General features: G+C 38.9%; 1 protein-coding gene across 2 annotated transcripts in view; it reads left to right on the top strand.

Annotated features, from left to right (window-relative positions):
• The window catches only part of SCAF4 (SR-related CTD associated factor 4), a 61,069-nt gene that overhangs the window by 33,325 nt on the left and 5,788 nt on the right, over positions 1 to 21,956 (top strand). The window contains exons 10-19 of one of the 2 annotated variants that reach the window (XM_005657142.3): positions 842 to 1,006; positions 1,518 to 1,603; positions 3,042 to 3,232; positions 4,290 to 4,390; positions 4,812 to 4,925; positions 5,929 to 6,085; positions 7,257 to 7,414; positions 9,090 to 9,255; positions 9,340 to 9,426; positions 9,650 to 9,775. In XM_005657142.3, coding sequence (XP_005657199.1) covers positions 842 to 1,006; positions 1,518 to 1,603; positions 3,042 to 3,232; positions 4,290 to 4,390; positions 4,812 to 4,925; positions 5,929 to 6,085; positions 7,257 to 7,414; positions 9,090 to 9,255; positions 9,340 to 9,426; positions 9,650 to 9,775 — 1,351 coding nt within the window. Of the gene's footprint in view, positions 1 to 841; positions 1,007 to 1,517; positions 1,604 to 3,041; positions 3,233 to 4,289; positions 4,391 to 4,811; positions 4,926 to 5,928; positions 6,086 to 7,256; positions 7,415 to 9,089; positions 9,256 to 9,339; positions 9,427 to 9,583; positions 9,776 to 21,956 lie in introns of both variants that reach the window. The other variant, XM_003358925.5, reaches the window with a different exon arrangement.

Below are 21,956 nucleotides of genomic sequence, written 5' to 3'. Positions count from 1 at the left end.
CCAGGGATCAAACCCTCAACCTCATGGTTCCTAGTTGGATTTGTTTCCACTGTACCACAAGAGTAATTCCAATATTGTGATTTTAATGACCTGAATAAAGCTTTAAAAAATATTTTATAAGCCTGTTGAGACTATACAAAGAAAACAGGAGTTCCCTGGTTGCTCAGCAGATTCAGGATCTGGTATTGTTATTGCTGTGCTGTGGATTTGATCCCGATGCTGGAATTTCTGCATGTGTAGACACAGCCAAAAAAAAAAATAGAAATACAGTACAAATAAAACCTGCGAACTTATTTCCAGATGTTTAACAGTTAATGTTTATCAATAGCTTAGAAAGAATAATTCTTTGTGATATTATTGTATTAAACTTTTTAAATTCTGTTGGCATTGGAATGTCACATGTAGAAATATGTTAGATTGTAGCTTACTCTTGTTGTTATGATATTTGAAACCCTAAAAGTAAGCATGTTAGTTGAAACATTTCCTAGTAAATTTTTAAGAAGTGAACCCTGAAGTCAGTGCACTTTTCCTCCCGAAAAAGCATAATTGCCTTTAAAGTTGAAGAGAGACAGTTTGCAATAGAGTACCTGTGAGTTTAGTCTGTCATATAAATGAAGTGATGTTTTTAAATTCTAAAACCAGATCTGTGTATTCATATATGTGGATATGTAACAATTCTTTGGATAAAGATTATACCTATAGAAATTAATCACTGTTAACATGTCATAGTTTTTCCTTGATCAAAATTCATTAATGATACTTTTATATAAAGTAAGTTTTTTTCAAATTACTTTTGGTAGCTATTAAAACCTACTCATACAATTTTTTTAAAAAACAAAAGGTTCCACTTCCTCCTAATGGACAGATGCCAGGATTTGGCCTTCTTCCTACACCTCCATTTCCTCCCATGGCTCAGTCCGTGATTCCTCCAACTCCACCCGTGCAGCAGCCTTTCCAAACTTCCTTTCAGGCGCAGAATGAGCCACTGACACAAAAGGCACATCAGGTAAAACTTCCTTCTCGGGTCGTCAATTACCTTTGTAGTTCCCTTGACTTGTAGGCAGATTTCCACTTCTTGGTTTATCATCTTCAGTTTTGAGTATGAAGAATGAACTTGGGCACATATTCACCCCCTTTGTGACCTTAGTTTTTCATATGGAAGCTGGTATACTGCCAATTTCCATAGGGTTCTCTGAGGATCGATTTAGAGTACGGAATGCTTAACCAGTGCCTGATTCACTGCTTTAGGTGGTTGTTTTTTAGAACAGTATGTAACTTACGCAAAATAACTTCCAGAAGTAGAGAAGTCCTTCTTCTAATCCTGTAAATCATATAAAAAAACTTTCCCCACTCATGGCCAGCCATTATTAAACTAGTAATTTGGTCTCGAGTAACCAAAAGAGAACTGTTTCAGAGCAACAGATTTGCAGTTTAATTTTTTTTTTAGATGTTTGTCCTCTTTATTTATAATTTCTACTTTCTCATTTAATGAAGGGTTTCATGTTTTGTTTTTAAAGGAAATGGAAGTAGAACAACCTTGTATTCAAGAGGTGAAGCGGCACATGTCTGATAACAGAAAGTCGAGATCTAGATCAGCATCCAGGTAATTTGTGGAAAATGTTAATCCAAATCTGTATGTCTTAGGAAACAGTTTAGGAGTTCCTGTTGTGGCTCAGCAGGTTAAGAACCCAAGTAGTATCCATGAGGGATGTGGGTTCGATCCTTGGTCTTGCTCAGTGGGTTAAGGATCCTGCATTGCCACAAGCTTTGGTGTAGATCGAAGATGCCACTCAGATTTGGCATTACTGTGGCGTAGACTGGCAGCTGCAGCTCCAATTCATATTCCACAGGTGCAGCCCTAAACAGAAAAAAAAAAGGAAACTATTTAAAATCAAGTTGGATTGTTTTCAGATGTGCAGGTTTAATAAACACTTGGTATATTTGTATATCTATATGTGTGGGATGGAAACAGGATAAGCATTTAAAAAAAAAAAGTTATTGTAACCCACATTTTTTCTAATACCTAACTGGATATATATGGAATTACAAGATTTATGTATTCAAAGTTCCTTTACCAATTTAACAACCAAAAAAAGTGAAGAAAAGATAATAACACTATAATCAGATTTTTTTTTTTTTTTTTTTTTTTTTGGTCTTTTTGCTATTTTCTTTGGGCCGCTCCCACGGCATATGGAGGTTCCCAGGCTAGGGGTCGAATCAGCTCTGTAGCCACTGGCCTACGCCAGAGCCACAGCAACACAGGATCTGAGCCGCGTCTGCAACCTACACCACAGCTCACGGCAACACAGGATCTGAGCCGCGTCTGCAACCTACACCACAGCTCACAGCAACGCCGGATCGTTAACCCACTGAGCAAGGGCAGGGACCGAACCCGCAACCTCATGGTTCCTAGTCAGATTCGTTAACCACTGCACCACGACGGGAGCTCCCCAGATTGTTTTTGTTTTTATTTTTGCTTTTTAGGGCCGCACCTACTGCATATGGAGGTTCCCAGGCTAGGGGTTGAATCAGAGCTGCAGTTGCTGGCCTACACCACAGCAACGCCAAATCCAAGCTGCGTCTGCGACCTACACTACATCTCACGGCAATGCTGGATCCTTAACCCACTTAGCAAGGCCAGGGATCAAACCTGCAACCTCATAGTTCCTAGTCTGGTTTGTTTCTGCTGCGCCACATCAAGAACTCCACAGATTGTATATTTTTAATGGCTACAGAAAAGAAGACTTTACTGAGAAGCATATCTCAATGATAACATTAGCTTCTACAATCAAAGATGTCATTTAATGTAGTTCCAGGGGTGTCAAAGATGAAAGATGGTTTCATAAGTTAGCAACCTTATTTATCTTGTTTTTAACGTATGTGTGCTTTTAACTTTGAACATCTTCAAAGTGAGTTTCCTGCTGTCACATTCTTAATGTATCCAAACATTAAATTACCTATTTGTATTTTTTCCTTTTCACAATAACGCGTTTACATTTTCTTTTTTTCCCCTCCATTCTCCCTCCTCCTGAAAATATTAGGTCACCAAAAAGGAGACGCTCTCGATCTGGTTCTAGATCTCGAAGGTCCCGCCATCGACGTTCTCGATCAAGGTCCAGAGATAGACGCAGGCATTCTCCTAGATCCCGATCCCAAGAAAGACGGGATCGAGAAAAAGAAAGAGAACGCCGACAAAAGGGCCTTCCTCAAATTAAGCCTGAAACTGCAAGTGGTAAATGAACATGTTTATATTCAACCATCCTGCATTGTTTTTGTTTTTGTTTTCATGTTGTGAGTTTGAAGCGTTTTATAACTGTTAGGAAAATTCTGCTTCATCATGTCTTATTTGTTTTATGCTTTGGCATAAACTTTTCCATTTGCTTTTGGATGTTAAGCCAGCTATAAAGCAGCAGTGAGGAGTGAACCAAACTAACAGTGATGAGTGATAGTGTCTTAGATTGAATTGTGAAATATAAAATCATCAGCTTTTCAACACATAATGGAAAGGTGGGGTTTTTTCCCCAAGAGTAACTAATGCCCTCTTTTATAAAGATTCACAATTTACAGCATGGAGTTCCCTAGTGGCCTGACAGTTAAGGATCCAGCATTACACTGCTATGGCATGGGTTTGATCCCTGGCATGGGAACTTCTGCATGCAGCAGGAACAGCCAAAAAAGAAAAAAAGATTTACAATTTACAGAATATGTTAATTTCCCAAATTCATTGTCTATTTAGAATATGTTTAAAAAGGTGTACTTAGATACATTATTGGTATAACTGTAGCTGTTAATGAAATTTTAATTTATAATATGACTTGGGCATATGTAAAACTTTTGACTCTGTAAGGCTTATTACTGAGGATACAACATAAGAGAAAAAGCATATACACCCCACAGTTGGAAAGGGACAGCTGCATATGGTGAACAAAAACACTGAATCGGTTGGGATCATGTCTTAGCTCCTCTCTTGACTTGCCAGGGGATGACCTTGGGCAAAATACCACTTCTCTGGCTCTTGTTGACATAGATGAAATCTTCAGATGTGTCTTCAAAAAGGCCATTTTTTCCCCCAACTCATTGGTGTACCTTTCACTATCCTGGTTCCATTTCTGTATTACATGACTGCTGTGGTTTTTTAGAATTTTTAAAATGTTTATGGGGTTTTCTGCTTAAACATATATAGTATCATAATGTTAAGTCATGCGTATTTTCTTTAATGTTTTTTCATGTAAAGTACAATGCTACTCATTATCTTATGTATATATTTTACGATTATAATTTTATTTTAGTGTGTAGTACTACACTCTGGGTGGGTCAGCTGGACAAAAGGACTACTCAGCAGGATGTTGCCAGTCTCCTAGAAGAGTTTGGTCCAATTGAATCAATTAATGTGAGTGTTTATTAAATTATTCAATGACAGTAGATAGACGTGATTAATGTTATTTTAAGGACTTGTGAGCTAAGTTAAAATTTGCCCAGGTTTGTAGAAGATGTGGCTAGAGTTTAGGTGTTCTGAGTTTGTGTTTGTTAGCATTCTCTCCATCTAACTACATTTCTTGGATGACCAAGTTTAATTTAAAACTTTTGTCTAAACCAGTCTTTATATGATAAAGCTTGAGGGACTGTAGATTTGTGGATAATTGGCAGTCAAGATCAGACTGGAACCACAGTTTAGAAATTCATTTAATATCTCTGTTTATATGTAGAACACTGGCTCTGGGGATTGCAAAGGGTTGGAGTTGGGCTTGTTGGAAGTGATCACTTAGTATATCTTGTTATCATATTTCATAAAATTAAATCTTTTGGAGCAGATGATTCCTCCCAGAGGTTGTGCCTATATTGTTATGGTTCATAGGCAAGATGCTTATCGTGCCCTGCAGAAACTGAGCCGAGGAAACTATAAAGTGAACCAGAAATCCATAAAGGTACTGTTTCATGCTTTAAAATTAATTCATTTCTTCTAAGACTTCATATGAAGTATTATATGACTTTTTAAAAACTATAATTTTGGGCACTAGGGCATTATAGGTGCATCTTTCTTTAAAAAAAAATCATTATCTCCTAAGAGTTAAAGTTTTAAATGTTAGGTGCATGGTAAAAAATTTTTTAAGGGTGGGAGTTCCCATCGTGGTGCAGTGGTTAACAAATCTGACTAGGAACCATGAGGTTGCGGGTTCGGTCCCTGCCCTTGCTCAGTGGGTTAAGGATCTGGCTTTGCCGTGAGCTGTAGTGTAGGTTGCATTTGTGGCTCAGATCCAGCGTTGCTGTGGCTCTGGCATAGGCTGGTGGCTGCAGCTCCGATTCAACCCCTAGCCTGGGAACCTCCATATGCTGCGGGAGTGGCCCAAGAAATAGCAAAAAAAAAAAAAAAAAAATTTTTAAGGGTGTGCAAATTCATCGAGGTATTTAATTGGTGCTTTAAAAATAATGTTATTTTGTAATCTTGTCATTCAAAAAATTTTGGAATTTTCACATTTCAAAGTCAGTCTTAATGTCAAAACACCCTGTTATACCCTTGGCTTGAACTGCCAAAGGATTTTGTCTGAGACTGAATAATTCCAGGGTACTCAAGACTTTTCAAAGTGTTCCTCACTTTTATGCTGAGTTGTACGGGGAACTTCAGCCTGTTCCTGATAAACTTTCCCTGTTTCTTTGCCTTGGTTGGGAAATGGTGGGTGATTGGATGAATGAGTAAAGAGGTGATTGCCAGTTACATTTCCATCCAAAGACAAAGTGGGATAAAAGGGTAACCAGTTTCCTAGTGCCGAATGAAACTTTGTGAGATCCAAGGATGACCAGGCCAGATTGTTCCCTTGCCAACCAAGTCTGAGTTATTAGAATGATTGAGAAGAGTTAACTCAAAATTTATGACATTCTTCTCCCTTCCCTTTTTTTTTTTTTTAAATATTTTAACTAATGGTGAAATAGATTGCCTGGGCCTTAAACAAAGGAATAAAGGCAGATTATAAGCAGTATTGGGATGTAGAACTTGGTGTGACTTACATTCCATGGGACAAAGTCAAGCCTGAAGAACTGGAAAGTTTTTGTGAAGGAGGAATGTTGGACAGCGACACACTTAATCCAGGTAAAGGAGTATTTAATTTTTTAAAAAATTAATCTATTTTTTCTTGGTAGTGCAGTGACAAATGTTTATTCTCTGCATTAGGAGCTGATTTTTGAGATTTTTCAAATACTCACTGTGTGGGTGCCAGTCTATTATAAACTGAGGAAACAGCAGTGAATAAAACAAATGTGGTCCTTGCCCTTGTGCACCTTATATTTAGTAGGAGAGATATAGACACAAATGAAATAACTACTGATTATGGGATTAATTACCATTTACAGTATTAAGTGAACCTTACATAGAATTTTTCCTTGTGAAAACCTAACAGATCCAATGACTCTTAAACTGAATTTTGTTGGTAAAATCCATTGCTTTGGAATAATTTATTGGAAATGTTTATATGTCCAGAGAAGCCATCAGAAGCAAACATATAAGATGAGGAGGTACAATAAGTAGCCTGAATATTAAAAATGCCAGAATGGTAGTGGAATTGCATTGGGAAAAATGGCAGTTTGGGGGGCATGACCTGAAGATTGATAGATAGTAGGACAAAAAGGAGCCCAGGATGCCATGGCAAAATAGAGCAAATGTTTAAAACGTCAAAAACTTCAAACAGTGATAATTTGGGAGCCAAAAGACAGTAAAACCTGGCTGACTTTTTCCATACCCCATCTCCTTTCTACAGGGTGCATGCATGATGCCATCACTTAAGGTTAGAGCTAGGTTTCTGTTCAGATCAACAAGTATTGAGGGTTCGCTAAGTGCTAGACATTCTGGGAGGCTCTGGTCCTGGGTGAAAAGAATCCTGCTCCTCCCTCCCAGGATCTTTAATTCAAACAATACACTGTTATGTTGAAGAACTTAGGCTGCAGAGTCAAATGTGTTTGGGTTGATTCCCATCTTTGCCACTCCCACTGAATATGACTTTAGACAAATTGTCTTTGTTTTCCTCATTGATAAAATGGAAATAATAATAGGATCTACTTATAAATGGTTATGAAAATTAAATGAATTTATACACACACATGTATACACATAATGGTTAGAATTGTACCTCTCACGTGGTAAGCATTCTTTCTGCATGTTTATGATTATTAAGTAATGAATAAGATTAGCATAGGCATTTCATTTCTGGGTTTAAAGTTATAAACTGAAAATGTAAGCTTTTCTTAAATATCTTTAACTCTCATAGATTGGAAGGGAATTCCCAAAAAGCATGAAAATGAAGTTGCTCAAAATGGAGGGGCAGAAACCTCACACACAGAACCAGTATCACCCATACCTAAGCCTTTACCTGTACCTGTCCCTCCTATCCCTGTGCCTGCACCTATAACAGTACCACCTCCACAGGTAAGAATATTTGGGTGTCTAAAAGATAGCTTTCGAAATCTTACTGTAGATGTATGTCTAGATTCCTAGTCAAAACATGAGTGCATGGATGTACGTGTTAATTTTTTTGTATGTTGGTATTGTCAGACCTATTGTTTATAAACTTTTAAAAACCAGAATATATTGCCTTACACCTGTCCAGATTATTCAGTGTCTTAACTCATAACCTTTTTGACTTGAGATGTGATTTTTTTTTTTTCCTGTTACATGTTAGGAACTAAGTAAGTAATGTTTTGGTAAAAATTATAGGTACTTGACTCATAGTTTCATATGTGATCCATTACATTTTTCTTTCAGTGCTTTCTTTCCTCAGTTTCTTATATTAAAACTGAATCAGACAGGAGTTCTATTGTGGCTCAGTGGGTTAAGGATCCAGCATTGTCAACTACTGTGGCTCTGGTTACACCCATGGTGCAGGTTCAGTCCCTGGCCTAGGAATTTCCACCTGCCACAGGTGCAGCCCCCCAAAAAAAAACTGAATCAGATAAATCTAAACTAATCTAAGAGGTTCCTTAGCCTCTTGATTTTCTCAGTAAGGAGAAAATTACATGATTCGATACATACTTAGCTGTGATATTTTATAAATGGATTCCCCCAAATTGGCACTTTTTTTTTTTTTTTTTTTTTTTGGCTGCACCCTCAGCATGTGGAAGCTTCCAGGTCAGGGACTGAACCCGAGCCACTGCAGCGACAACACCAGATGCTTAATCCACTGCACCACAAGGGAACTGCACGCACTGGCACTCTTTAGTTGACTCTTTCTTTGGATGTGCCCTTTCCGTGCAGGTTCTAGAGAAGATTCAGTGTATGTCAGCACTAATTTAAAGAAACTTGACTAATCTGTTAAGATTGATCATACTTTTTTTTTTTAATAGCTAACATGTGTTAGGTATTTATCAAGTGCCACGCACTAACACTTAACATTTACTTACTTTTAAATCCCCATAATTATATGAGGTTGGCACTTTTCAGTCTTACAGATTGGTAAACTGAGGTCTAGAGAATGTAATTTAAGTAGCTTGTTCCAGGTCACAAAACTTCTTTCAATGGGGGGTCAGGCGGTTTGACCCAAGGACCTATAATCTTAATACCTGGGCACATTACCAGGTAGTTGTATTTCTCAAACTTAGAACACCAGTATAGGTTCTGGTAAAATGCAGTATGGGAGTTCCTGTCGTGGCTCAGTGGTTAACGAATCCAACTAGGAACCACGAGGTTACGGGTTCAATCCCTGGCCTTGCTCACTGGGTTAATGATCTGGCATTGCCGTGAGCTATGGTGTAGGTTGTAGACGTGGCTCGGATCCCAAGTTGCTGTGGCTCTGGCTTAGGCCTGTGGCTACAGCTCTGATTAGACCCCCTAGCCTGGGAATCTCCATGTGCCGTGGGAGCAGCCCTAGAAAAGGCAAAAAGACAAAAAAGAAAAGAAAAAGAAATGCAGTGTGAATTTGCTGTCATAGAGAGCAGATGCATGATCTCTGTCATTTTGGGGTAGTTACAGGTTACCACCTGTGTATTCACATAACTGTAATTTAGAGGTAACTGGTTTTTTTTTAACAAGGAATTTTCTTTGTCTCTACACACTATGCGGGTGGGAGGGTGGCTAGATAGATGGCTTCATTTTTCTTTCTTTCTAGGTCCCACCACATCAGCCGGGACCTCCTGTAGTTGGTGCTCTCCAGCCACCCACTTTCACGCCTCCTTTAGGAATTCCGCCTCCAGGCTTTGGTCCTGGTGTTCCTCCTCCTCCACCTCCTCCGCCATTTTTGCGCCCAGGATTCAACCCAATGCATTTACCACCAGGTACACTGAGTTATTTGAGAAGATACTATTTTTTTAGAGCCTGAAATAAAATGACACAGATTGACATTATTTTTCTTATTCTAGGTTTTCTTCCTCCTGGACCCCCACCTCCTATAACTCCACCAGTATCCATTCCTCCTCCTCACACTCCACCAATAAGCATCCCAAACTGTAAGCATGTTTTTCCTTTGTGTTCACTTGTCCTGTTGGAGTTGGGAGTAGGAGGGAGAATGGACCAGTAATAGGATCTAGAGTATGGCAAAAGAATGGTGACCGGGGAGATAATTAATTATTCAGCTTCACATGTTGATGTAATTATATTCCTTAGCTACTATCGCTGGTATAAATGAAGACACTACAAAAGACTTATCTATTGGAAATCCCATTCCAACAGTGGTGTCTGGGGCTAGAGGAAACGCCGAGTCTGGTGACAGTGTGAAAATGTATGGCTCTGCCGTGCCACCTGCTGCACCCACGAATCTGCCTACCCCTCCTGTAACCCAGCCTGTCTCACTTCTTGGTAAGTTAATATTTTTATCATTAGTTTTCTTTCCCCAGCCCAAGTTAGGTTTTTTTGTAAACAGTGCTGATTTTGGTGCAATTTCTCGGAGCCTGATACTTTGTTGGAGGAAAATCTTCCTCTTCAGTATGTGCACTTGGCCTTTACTAGGAGTACCTCCTAGAGACAGCTCAAAAAAGTCATGTTTGTCTGTCTTGAATAAAAGTTTGGGTTTGCACATCTTCCTTTGGTATAGAAAAGTGATTAAACTACTGTTTTTTTTAAAAAAGGAATTGGTACACAGTCCATGATTAACATAACCCTAGACATCCCAGCTTGATAAGCGATAACATTTCTTTGACAACATATTTTACTTTTTTCTTTCTGGATTAATTTTTATATATTTAAATTCCTGGACTTTGGTAGCATTCTCTGTGGGCTAGCAAAGAAATTATCTTTGATACATTACAATAAAATGACTTTGTTACCTGAATGACATTTGCACAGCCTGAGGCAGTGCTTTTCCACTGGCTCCTCAGTTTTTGCCTGTGAGAGTTCTCTTGTACTTTTCCTCCACAATTTTCCTACTACCATCAAGGGAAGTGTGGTGGTTTAGATTGTTTACATTGTATTTGAAGTGGTATCGCCAAGTATAATTAACCCTTGATTCTCCTAATGGATAGTTAATTCGTCCTTGGTATTATCATTTTCTGGTCCTGTGAGCACATTGTATTTTTCAGAGCTATGTCTATGCAAATGTTTGCTTTTATAGTCTTAGATGTTATAAAGAAAGAGTACATGGGTTACTTCTGGGTTATAGGACTGGAGGACATTGGTTTGTGATACAGGATTTTTACTTTTCACCTACAGCTTTCAGTACTGTTGGAAATTTTCACTTTGTTGCATTTAGAATAAAAATCAATTTGTTTTTAAATGGCATGCTATCTTCTGCCCTCTCCAAGACTGAGTTTAGGCTGATAATAAACTTGATTTTTTTTTCCTGTATTACACAGACTGGTTAATGGTAAAAGAGGGCTAAGGTTTAGAATTTGTCACAAGTAATGTAGCAGTAGTCATTGTGGTGATGAAAATGATTTGTTTATTGGGGAAGTTGCTTAAGAGGTCTGAGCCCTAATGGAAATCATAGTAGAGGAACATTGGACCAGGAGCCAGGAAACCTTAAATTAACATCTTTAGATTTCACTTTTGTTATGCTTTACCCCCCGTATTTACACAAGAATCAATGAATCTTAAGTCAGGTAGAATTTTCTGATCAAATTTTTTCCTCCACCACACATCCATATCCCTGACTGTGAATTCTCTTTAAAATGAATTTCCTGGTCTGGTGTCCATGAATACTAGGCCACTTAAGAATGTTTACAAAGTTGTGTGCATTTGTGCTTGTTTTCCTGGGCTTCAGTAAATTCATGGAATGAGTGGAAAGATTTCATTATCTCCAAGAGTTTAATAACCACTGCTTTCAAACAACCTCAAAGAATAAATAACCTGTGAGTTCCTGCCATGGTGCAGTGGGTTAAGAATCCTACTGCAGGGGCTCGGGTCACTGTGAAGGTGTGGGTTTGATCCCCAGCCCTGTGTAGTGGGTTAAAGGATCTGGCGTTGCCATAGCTATAGTGTATGTCGCAGCTACAGCTCAGATTGAATCCCTGGCCCAGGAACTTTCATTTGCTGTGGGTGCAGCCATTTTAAAAAAAGAAGGAAAAGAAAAGTGGGGGGAACAGATAAATCATCTGCCTCTGATTTAACATTTAGGTCTCAGGGACTCTCCCCTTTATTTCTTATCTCTACTGAAATGTACAATTTAAATTCTCAGCCACTGTGTGAAACAAAATACAACACAAATCAAAAGCTGGTGAGCTTGAAAAATAAACTTAGTAAGCTAGGCACCACTGGAAAAATAAATTTCTCAGTATGCATCATTACCTAACACAGTTTGGGTGTCCGTCTCCTCCCACCCCTCAGAACGAAAGCTCCATTAGAAGGGACATTTGGTACGTAAGTGGATGATGGTTGGTTTTCATTGTAGGGCTGTTTATACCTCACCTGTGATGATGAATGTTGTCTCTAACTTTTAAAACAAAATTTAGAAATTAAAGGCTGTTCTAAATCTGGAAAGGTTAAAATATGATGTAACATAAAAATGAAAACTGTTCTAATAAGCACTTTTAACTAAAATGAAGTAGGTTTAGTTCCAATCATGAAAAAGATAGCATTCCATGTTGCTTCAGTTAGAAAAAAAGAATACCCCATGAATTTTGACCTTTGTAGAAATGAGACTTGTGTGTGTGTGTGTGTGTGTTTGTCTGTTCTAGGGCCACACCCACAGCATATGGAGGTTCCCAGGCTAAGGGTCTAATCAGAGCTATTTGCTGCCGGCCTACACCAGAGCCACAGCAACACCAGATCTGAGCTGCATATGTGACCTACACCACAGCTCACGGCAACACTGGATCCTTAACCCACTGAGCGAGGCCAGGGATCGAACCTACAACCTCACAGTTCCTAGTTAGATTCGTTAACCACTGAGCTACAGTGGGAACTCCAGAAATGAGACATTTTAATGTATATGCAAATAAAGGAGGAGTTATCCCAAAGATTAGTCATATGTAGTTCCATCATTTGGATAAAGGAATATAGTAATCACATGCAGTATTGCAGCACTAAAAGATGGGATATTGTTGATTTTTTTTTTACCAAGTAACAGAATGCTGGAGCTAAGATGCTTTTAAGTTTTCTCTTGGTGCTCTAACATTTTCTCTTACACTAAAAGAAAGCAATGTCATACCATACTAGAAAATTTTAAGCTTGGAAGGTGATGTGATATTAAACTTCACTTTCTTCACAAGGAATAAAAATATCCCACCAGGGTGTTGTGATGATTCAGTGGGCTAACAAATATAAAATAACTGACATGGGGCCTACCACAGAGTGGGCCCTCAGTGAATGATGGGTGCTTATTACAGGTAAGGAATGTCATAGATAATATTTAGAATACCTAGAGAAGACTATACTTTGAAATTCTAAAATTATACTATTTTAACTATGATTTATTTTAATGTGTTCAAATTGTTGGCAGACAGAGGAAGGAACCTTTTAAGGAAAGTACATATCTTGGCATAGTTGTCTCAGATATTTTCATGGTATATTAAACCAGGTCAGGAGTTCACACATACTAGAGTTCCATCAGTTGGCTGAGAAAAAAATGTTAGTCATGGTGGTATTTCATTTAAATAGCACAATATGATCTCTGTATTCTTCTCATTAATAATACTCAGAATCATTTTCTTACAACGGAAGGTGAATGTGTGAATGTATCCTTGAAACATAACTGAGTTCTTGGATCTTAATTTCTCAAATGTAGCAATAATGCTTTTAAAGCAGAGGGGCCAAACGAATTTCTAGGAAACTGTAGTGAGCCCTGGTTATGAAGGAGATAGTGAGATGTTTTAAAGATGGTTTGGTTTAAAGAATTTTCCAAGTGATCAGATGTAAGTGTGGGTGTTAGTTTGGGAGTGATGGCTACCTGTTTCTGGAGTTGGACCGAGGTAGCCCACGCTACCAAATTTGTAGAGAACTGAACCTCCATCTTTTATATATTTTGATTGTTTCAGTAACTGAGCATCTGAAAACATAAAACTATTTGATGTATAATTAATTATCACTTGATTTTAAAGGCATCTCTTCTCAGTATCTCACACTCCAAAGTAGCTAGCTAGAACAGTGGTCATTTTATAAAAGCTCAAGGTGACAGTTAACAGTTGTTGGTCATTTAGGAGAAAAGGAATATTAAAGATGAATAGCAGTTCAGTGCATTCTCTTCACTGTTTAAGTGTTTGTGTTACTTTTCCAAACTTTTTGTATAATATGTATCTCTAATACAATGTACAGCATATTTTTATTTGAAAGTTTATTGTAAATGTGAAATTTGGGTTACTTTGGTATTCCAAACAATAAAAGAAATACACAAAAAATGTTTGTTTGTGTTACATATCTCTATCGTGTTACCAGCATGTCCAGAATATCTTTTCAAGGAAAAACTAAGCTGAGTTGGACTCATTCCTATTGTGGAAAATTAAGTTCTCTTCTCTTGCCAGATACATTTATTCATTAATTATTATTATGCAGAGTTTCTCCCCAGTTTTGTCACATTGCTGTAGATGATGGTGGAATTTATAAATAAGAACTGGGTATGTGTAAGATTGCTTCTTAATTGATAACATTAGTTACCAAAGATTTAAAAGTCACAAATTGGTAGCCTACAGGCTGAATTGCTGGACAGTGGTATGATGTACTTCATGCTTGGTTTCTACACGTAACTTGCCCGGCTTCAATCAACATTTGAATTGATATTCCAAAATTTGGACACTTCAAGACTTACATAGATAGAATTGGTTTGTAAATTAAACCAGGTGTGTTTGCTTTTATACAATAACTGTGATCCTTGAGACTGCCTTGGAGATGAGTAATTTTACCATCAAGTTCTAATTCCAGTTGACTCTTGAACAATGCAGAGGTTAAGGGTGCCAGCTTCCATGCAGTCCACATATCCCTCCCTGTCTGTGCTTCCACATCTGCAGATTCAGCCACCTGTGGATCGTGTAGTCTGTATTTATTGAAAAAGAAAATCTGTATATAAGTGGACCCGTGAGGTTCAGAGCTGTGTTATTCAAGGGTCAACTGTACTTTAAAATTGGTTTCCACTTGGGGTGATTTCACTTACTAGCTTTAGACTTTTCTGCCCAGAATTTTGGTATTTTTATAATTATTAATTTTTAGCATTTTAAATTAGAGCATTAGAGCACCAGTCCACTAATGTGAATAGCATTCAGAGGAAACCTGAAGAAAATTCTAAACAGTTTTTTTAATAGTAATATCTAATTTTTAAAGACACTTTGCATTTTAATTTTTTTCTTAATGTGGACTTTGTTACAATATTGGTTATATTCAGTTATGAGCTGGAGGGGTCTCCCAGGTGTTTATTCATTTTATAAAAGTGTTCTTTGAAATCTTTTAAGATATTTGAATTGGTACCCTAAATATATTGCATCATATTATTCCATTAGTGTCAGTTAGAAATGGTTCCCAAATGCTCATCACAGTTTCCTTCAACTTAGTATATAACATTGTTCAATGAATAGTGATCAGTCCACAACAGGGGCTTTCCTTTGATATGAATTTATGCATGAGTACACTGTATTTTCTCAAAAAGTGAAGCACTTCAAACAAGAGGTCTTGCACAGAAACTTAAAGGCTGCTTATCACATTGTCTCCATCTCCTCCTGCACTTCATAGGCTACAAAACTCCAGCCTCAAAGAATCTCTTAAAAGTTTGAATCTGTGACGTCTTTGGGGGCTTGAGGAAGGTGGTGGGAGGGGCAGAAACGCTGGGGTCTTGATTGCTTTTGGTAGACAGAGATAATGCTGTGAAGAATTTCAGGTAAGATTTTTTTTTTCCAGCTGAGATTGAAAATAAAATTGCCAGAGTTCCCGTTGTGGCTCAGTGGGTAACGAATCTGACTAGCATCCACGAGGACGCAGGTTCGATCCCTGGCCTTGCTCAGTGCCTTAAGGATCTGGTGTTACTGTGAGCTGTGGTGTAGGCCGGCAGCTACAGCTCCGATTTGACCCCTAGCCTGGGAACCTCCATATGCCACAGGTGTGGCCCTAAAAGCAAAAAAAGAAAAAAGAAAATTGCCTGTGAATGATCTCATTCAGTGATGAGTTAACTGTATATCCCAGAGGTCTTGACTCAACTCTAAGTCACATCTGTTACACTTTACCATTTACAGAAAAATAGCAATTTGTATACAAACTGAAATTCTAAAAAAAATGACTGTAACTGAGCTGTAGGGAAATTGACCAAACCTTATTGTACAGTTTGCAAAAAAACAAGGAGTTATTTTAAAGTCTCTGGTTCTCATTTGAAAATATGATTTTTATCTGTTAGGTTTTATTAAAACATAAGGTACCCAATGCTCAAAATTGAAGTACCTGTACTATATGTTATTGAAAACTCAGATTTCTTTTAATAATCTCGTTACCATTCTAAAAGCTTTTCTTGGTATAATAACTGTATAATACAATCTAGAATGTACTTTCTCTCTCTCTTTGAAAACTATCTCATTTTTCCATTTTCTCAGCTCCCAAAACAGTACCTACTATAAGAATCACCTGGAGGTCTTTTCGAAATAATTATTTCCTAAATGTTATTAGTTGGTGAATCTAGGCAAAATAAATACGTGTATGGGTTGTGGTATTATTTTAGCTTTCTGAAGGTCCGGAGTAAAACAGTTTGAATGATATGTGAGCGTAGAGATCCCAGGGCATTGGTGGGAGAGAGATAAGAGTGGTTGATACATATATTTTTCCTTGTGTGAACAAGTTTCACATTAGGTTCATGCACAGTGCCACAGTGACAGTCATTCTATTAGAATAAAAAAAGGTGAAACTTAGACTAGGAACAGGAGAGGAGGTTGTGAAAGCTTTTCTCAAAATAAATTTCAGTTCTTTGTAGGTTTACAATGGAAAGAGACTCACCATCCTGGGGAACGACCTGGACCTTGTAGCTACTGCTTTTGCCCCCTGAGAGGTATCTTCTTGATGAGTTTGGTCATCGCTTATGCCGCCACCATTCATTCATTCATACATTCAGCATGTATTTCCTCAATACCTACCGTGTGCCAGGCACCCTTCTGGGTACTAGAGATACCTGCATGACAAGACCTGTCCTCCTAGAGCTACATTCCATTAGGGACTTAGATATTAAGTAAACTAGTAATCGCACATGGAGATACTCCTGTGAAGAGAGTAAAGCAGAGAATGAGGTTGCGGGAATGTCACATGGGATGTGCTGTTTTAAATAGAATGGGTTGGGGTGGCTACTAAGGAGGTGATGCAGTGAAATAACAGGAGGAAAAAGCCCTGTAGATACAGAGGGAAAAGGTCTCATTTAGAGAGAATCAGGGAAGGAAGGTTTGGACTGAAAACACATTTGGCTTGTTGGAGAGACTGCAGTGGGTTCTTGAGGTGTGGAGTAGGACAGTCCTGCTGGTTGTCAGGGGTGTAGCAGGAAATGTAAGTTTTGCTGTGATCTCGTTTACATTTTTTTTTTCCAAAGGATCGGAGTTTGCTGGTGGCTCAGCGGTTTGAGGATCCATTGTTGTCATGCTGTGGCCACGGTTCAGTCCCTGGGCCAGGAATCTGTGCATGCCACAGATGCAGCCAAAACAAACAAGAAAGGATTGCATATGGTTATTCTGTAGAAAGCAAATTATGGGAGTTAGTGAAGAGTGGAGAGAAGAGGCTAGTTTGGGTGCCATTGAAATAGATTAGAGCACTGATAGCTTGCACTTGGGTGACAATAGACATCATAAGCATTTGGATTCTGAACTTTGAAGATAGAGCCTTAGAATTGCCTTATTACTTATATATGTGAGAGAAAGCAAGAATGATCAAGTCTTTGACTTGAGCCAATTGGTAGAGAGTAATTGCCATTCCTGAGATGGGCAGATGTCAGAGAGGAATGAGTTGGGAAGAAGCATGTCAAGTTAAAATGTTGGATGTTTTAACTTTGATATTCAGATGCAGATTTCAACTAAACTAAACGACTGGTAAAGTCTAAAAATGTGAATTCTGGTGTTATTAGCCAGTATAACATTTATAGCTCCCAGAGCCTGTGAGGTTACCTGGGGAGGGAGTGTTAGAGAGGTAGTCAAAGGGACGAGCCCAGGAATACTAGCATTTAGCAGCTGCAGATGCGATGCAGACAACTTGAGACGTGTTGGGAACCCTTCTGGGAACCCTTCTAAGGAGTTTGCATGTGTTAATCTTTTAAGGCTTATAGTTCTGTGAAGTCAATACAGTTATCCCCATTTTTAGATGGGGAATCAGAGGCATAAAGAGATGAAGTAACCCACCCACAGTCACAGTTTCAGGTGGCAGCGCCTAGAATTGGAGGTACCCTTACTCCAACACCTGTGCATTTAATCACGATTCTATACCTGCTCCACCCAGCAAAGGATACTGAGACTGTGTAGCCAGTGGGCTAGGAAGCCAAAGTAGAAGGAGAAATACTGGAAGCCTGGTCAAGAAATTTCCTAAGAAGGAGGGACGAGATCAACTCTCAGATGCCATTGTTGAGTCCAAGAAGAGTGCTGAGAATTGCCAACTGGATTTAGCAAAATGAAAGCTTCTGGGTGATCTTGAGAAATGTAGTTTCATAGGTGTGAAGGTTTTAAAAGCCTTTATAAATATACATAAGATCAGGGGAGAGAGGAAGAAATGGATACAGTGATTTTTGACCTCTCTGAGGAGAGGTAGGGGAACAGTAAGAGGGGGAGAAAGAGACACAAGATGCAAAGAGACACAAGATGAGGAAGGTTTTTTGTTTTTGTAAAAAGGATGAAGCTACAAAGCGTTTATTGGAAAACCCAGTAAACGGGAAATTTTTGATGTAAAGAAGGAGATGCTTCTTAGGTTAGTAACCTTACGTAGGTGAGAGGGCATGGATTCAGGGTTTCAGTGTGGGGCTTGTTTGTTTTTGCGGAACACAGATGTTCACAGAAGGGATAATATGAGTACAAGAGCCAGAAAATTGGTAGATCTGATGGTAGGTAGGTGGGTGAAAAATTCTTCTAAATGCCCTTGTATTTTTTTTTTTTTTAATGATAAAGCAAGGGTAGAATAAGTAAAATGTATTTCCATTTAATGGAGTAAGCTTGACAGTAAATAGAAATGAAGTGCTTGTACATGCTACAACGCGAATGGGCCTTAAAAAGATATGAAGTGAAAGAAACCAGTCACCAGGGCTTACTTACATGAAATGTCCAAAATAGGCAAGTCCATAGAAACAGAAAATGAAATGTATGGTTGGGAGGTGGAGTTGGGGGAAAGCAAGTCATGATGGTTAATGGATGTAGGGCAGCTTTTTGAGGTGATGAATAGGTGCTAAAGTTTATTGTGATGCTTGCTCAACAGAATATATTAAAAACCATTCAAATTATAACCTTTTCATAGGTGAATTGTAGGCTGGTGATTTTTACCTCACTGAAGTTGGAAAAAACAAACCAGCCAAGAGTAGACAGGATTAAGGAGAAACAGCAACATGTGAAACAGATATCTAGAAGCATGAGAATGTGAATTGACTAGGGAAATTAGAATTGCTGGCCAGAATTAAGGGAGTACTTGTGGTCGTAGGGATAAATTTAAAATAAAACCAGTCTGCGTGTCGGGGGTGGTACGCAGCCTTGTTCAGTGCAGATTAGGTAGAAGAGTTACATCTAAAAACAGTGTTGAGGTTTTTCCAGGCAACATGGAGCAGGAGAACCATGGACTTAAGGCAGGTAAGGAGGAACATAAAGACGGGCTCTGGGAACATGATCCTAGAGGGACTGATGTTTGTTCTGGGAAGGGGCTCAGAGAAGGGGGTACTTGAAAAAGAATTTGGCAGTTACTTGTAATGAAAGGTGCAGGACTTCCTGGAGGCAGTGGCTGTGGTAGAATGGAAGACAAGAACGTTGGCCAAGAAGAGGTAGAAGAGCCACCTTGTGTTTGCTACCAACTTGCCTTTTCATGTGTTCCCTTTGCCCTTCCTCCTACTCTCCTCCCTTTACTTATGCACATGGCAAATCCTTGCTTCTTTTTAAATATCCAGCTTCAATTTACATCCTCTGTGAAACTGTCCAGCTAACACATTCCATTAGTCACTCCCACAGTATTTAATTCAAGCCTTTAGGAACTTGTATCTGTGTCTCCTTGACTACACAACTCTGGTCCTTCTTGGCAGAGAGCTGCCGTAGTTGTTGATGTACTTTTTGTATCCCCTGTTTACATTGTCCTGGTTCAAGGTCCAGTCTGATTTCCAGCCATGGAATCAACGCTCCCCTCCATCACCACCCCTTCAGCCTTTTAACATACGTTGTTATTTCCCACGATCACCAACATCTTTGCTATGGAGAGCAATGGCACACTACCTCTTTAACCTTGAGTTTTATTTTTTTAATTTTGCAACGTATCAGGGTTTTGGCTCATCATTGGGAAATAAATAGCCTTGGTTATTTAAACTCCGGTGTATTTTGTGGGCTTGAATTTGAATACAGACATTTGGGGCTAGCACTCTTTTGTCTGCCTCAAAATCTTACTATATTAGGAAATTCAGAGGTGTCTATCTAGTGTGATGTTTCCCCAGGTCGCTCTTCCCTGTCCGTTTTTTGGCTCACCCATATTCTAGATAAGCTAACCTCTCTTCTGAGCTCTGTACATTTCATCAGTCTCTTCAGCACATTCCCACCAGATGTAGTCCAAGCTCTTCCAACTGCCAGTATTATTACCATGTGAAATTTGTCATGTTTTCAAATTGCTTCTCTTCCTAAATTCCTGCGTTGATAACTTCCATCCACTCATTCAAAGTAGAAAGCTAGGAGTTCCCATCATGGCTCAGTGGTTATTGAATCTGATTAGGAACCATGAGGTTGTGGGTTCAATCCCTGGCCTCGCTCAGTGGGTTAAGGATCCTTCGTTGCCATGAGCTGTGGTGTAGGTCGAAGACTCGGCTGGGATCCCAAGTGGCTGTGGCGTAGGCCAGCAGCTACAGCTCCAATTTGGCCCCAAGCCTGGGAACCTCCGTATGCCGTGGGTGAGGCCCTAGAAAAGACCAAAAAAAAGTAGAAACCTAGATGTTTCTCCATCTCTTAAATTCTGCCAGTCCTGCTTACTAAAGGCCTTAAATCTCTTCCTCACCTCTGTTCCTGAAGTTCTTGAAATAAGAGCCTAACTACCCTCCCGTGTCCTTCCCCTTGCTTTTCTGTATCCTCTTTGCTAGAGGGATCTTTCAAACGTGAACGTAGGATCATCCCTGCTAAAAATTCCTTGGTAATTTTCCCACTGCTCTAGATCAAAGACCAAGTTCCTGGATTGTTCCAGCCTACCCGTTCAGCCTCACAGACCTCATCTTTCTTTTCTTCTCTCTCTCTCTTTTTTTTTTTTTTTTAAGCAATTTGTATTTATACAAATTCTAGCTGCTTCAATAATAAGCCTCACCTTCTCTCCTTAGTTTTCATCAAAGACATTCTGTTACAATTCTCAGAATAACAGTTTACTGCTTCACCTTACTACTAATAATAAGCCTTTTCAGAAGTTGTTGTTCTCTTAACCAGTCATGTCCTTCCTTCCCTTCTCATATTGGCCTTGAATGTTCTTCCTGACTTTGAGACCCAGTCCAGACATCCCCTTGGATTCCTGCTCAGATTCGCACACACCAAGTTCATCAGGTCCACCTGTGTCACCATGCTGTTGTGTGCCATCTCCTGTAGCAGTTGACATTTGTTTCTACTAATCAGGATTATTATTGTTTTTAATCTCAATATTCCCAGCACATTAAATGATTAATGTAAAGCTTAGGTGTTCAGCATGTGTATGAATCAATGGAATTTTTTAAAAATCTGTAACTAGAAAACTTGTCAGTGGTATTGTATGTCATACTTAAAAATAAAATGAAAAGTTGCTTTGAATGTCCTTTAGGCCTGGGTAATTCCCTACATATCCCAGTGGTATACATAATGTCAGCTCTCCTGGGAGGTCCCATCATGGCTCAGCGGTAATGAACCCAACTAGTATCCATGAGGATGCAGTTTCCATCCCTGGCCTCATTCAGTAGGTTAAGGATTCAATGTCACCATGAGCTGTGGTGTAGGTCACAGACATGGCTTGGATCCCGTGTTACTGTGGCTGTGGCGTAGGCTGGCAGCTGCAGCTCTGATCCAACCCCTAGCCTGGGAACTTCCATGTGCTGTGGGTGCGGCCCTAAAAAGACGGAAAAAAGATAATGTCAGCTTTCATAATAAAAATTAAAAGGAAATTCATATACTGTGCCTTCCTGATGCTTACACCACCTGATATATTTGTAAACATGACTTATCATAAAAGTAGTGCTTTTCTGTTCACTGCGAAACAAGATAGGGAAAAAAATCCATAATTCCACCACTTCAGTGGTCTTGAGACCAACATTTGGAACTATGGGAGTATTCTCTCAGAGGAACCTATGAATTTTTGTTGGTCCGTAAAGGACTAAAAGGAAATCAACTTATTTACAAAAGAAGGAAGGGATTTGAGTGTATATTTTAAGCAAAATCCCAATATAAACATCCACAGAAATGGAATAGATAAATTAGACAATGTTTTTTCT

The sequence above is a fragment of the Sus scrofa genome, chromosome 13, assembly GCF_000003025.6.
Source record: "Sus scrofa isolate TJ Tabasco breed Duroc chromosome 13, Sscrofa11.1, whole genome shotgun sequence".
In the NCBI taxonomy this organism is placed as follows: domain Eukaryota; kingdom Metazoa; phylum Chordata; class Mammalia; order Artiodactyla; family Suidae; genus Sus; species Sus scrofa.
This window is presented reverse-complemented; position numbering and strand designations above follow the sequence as displayed.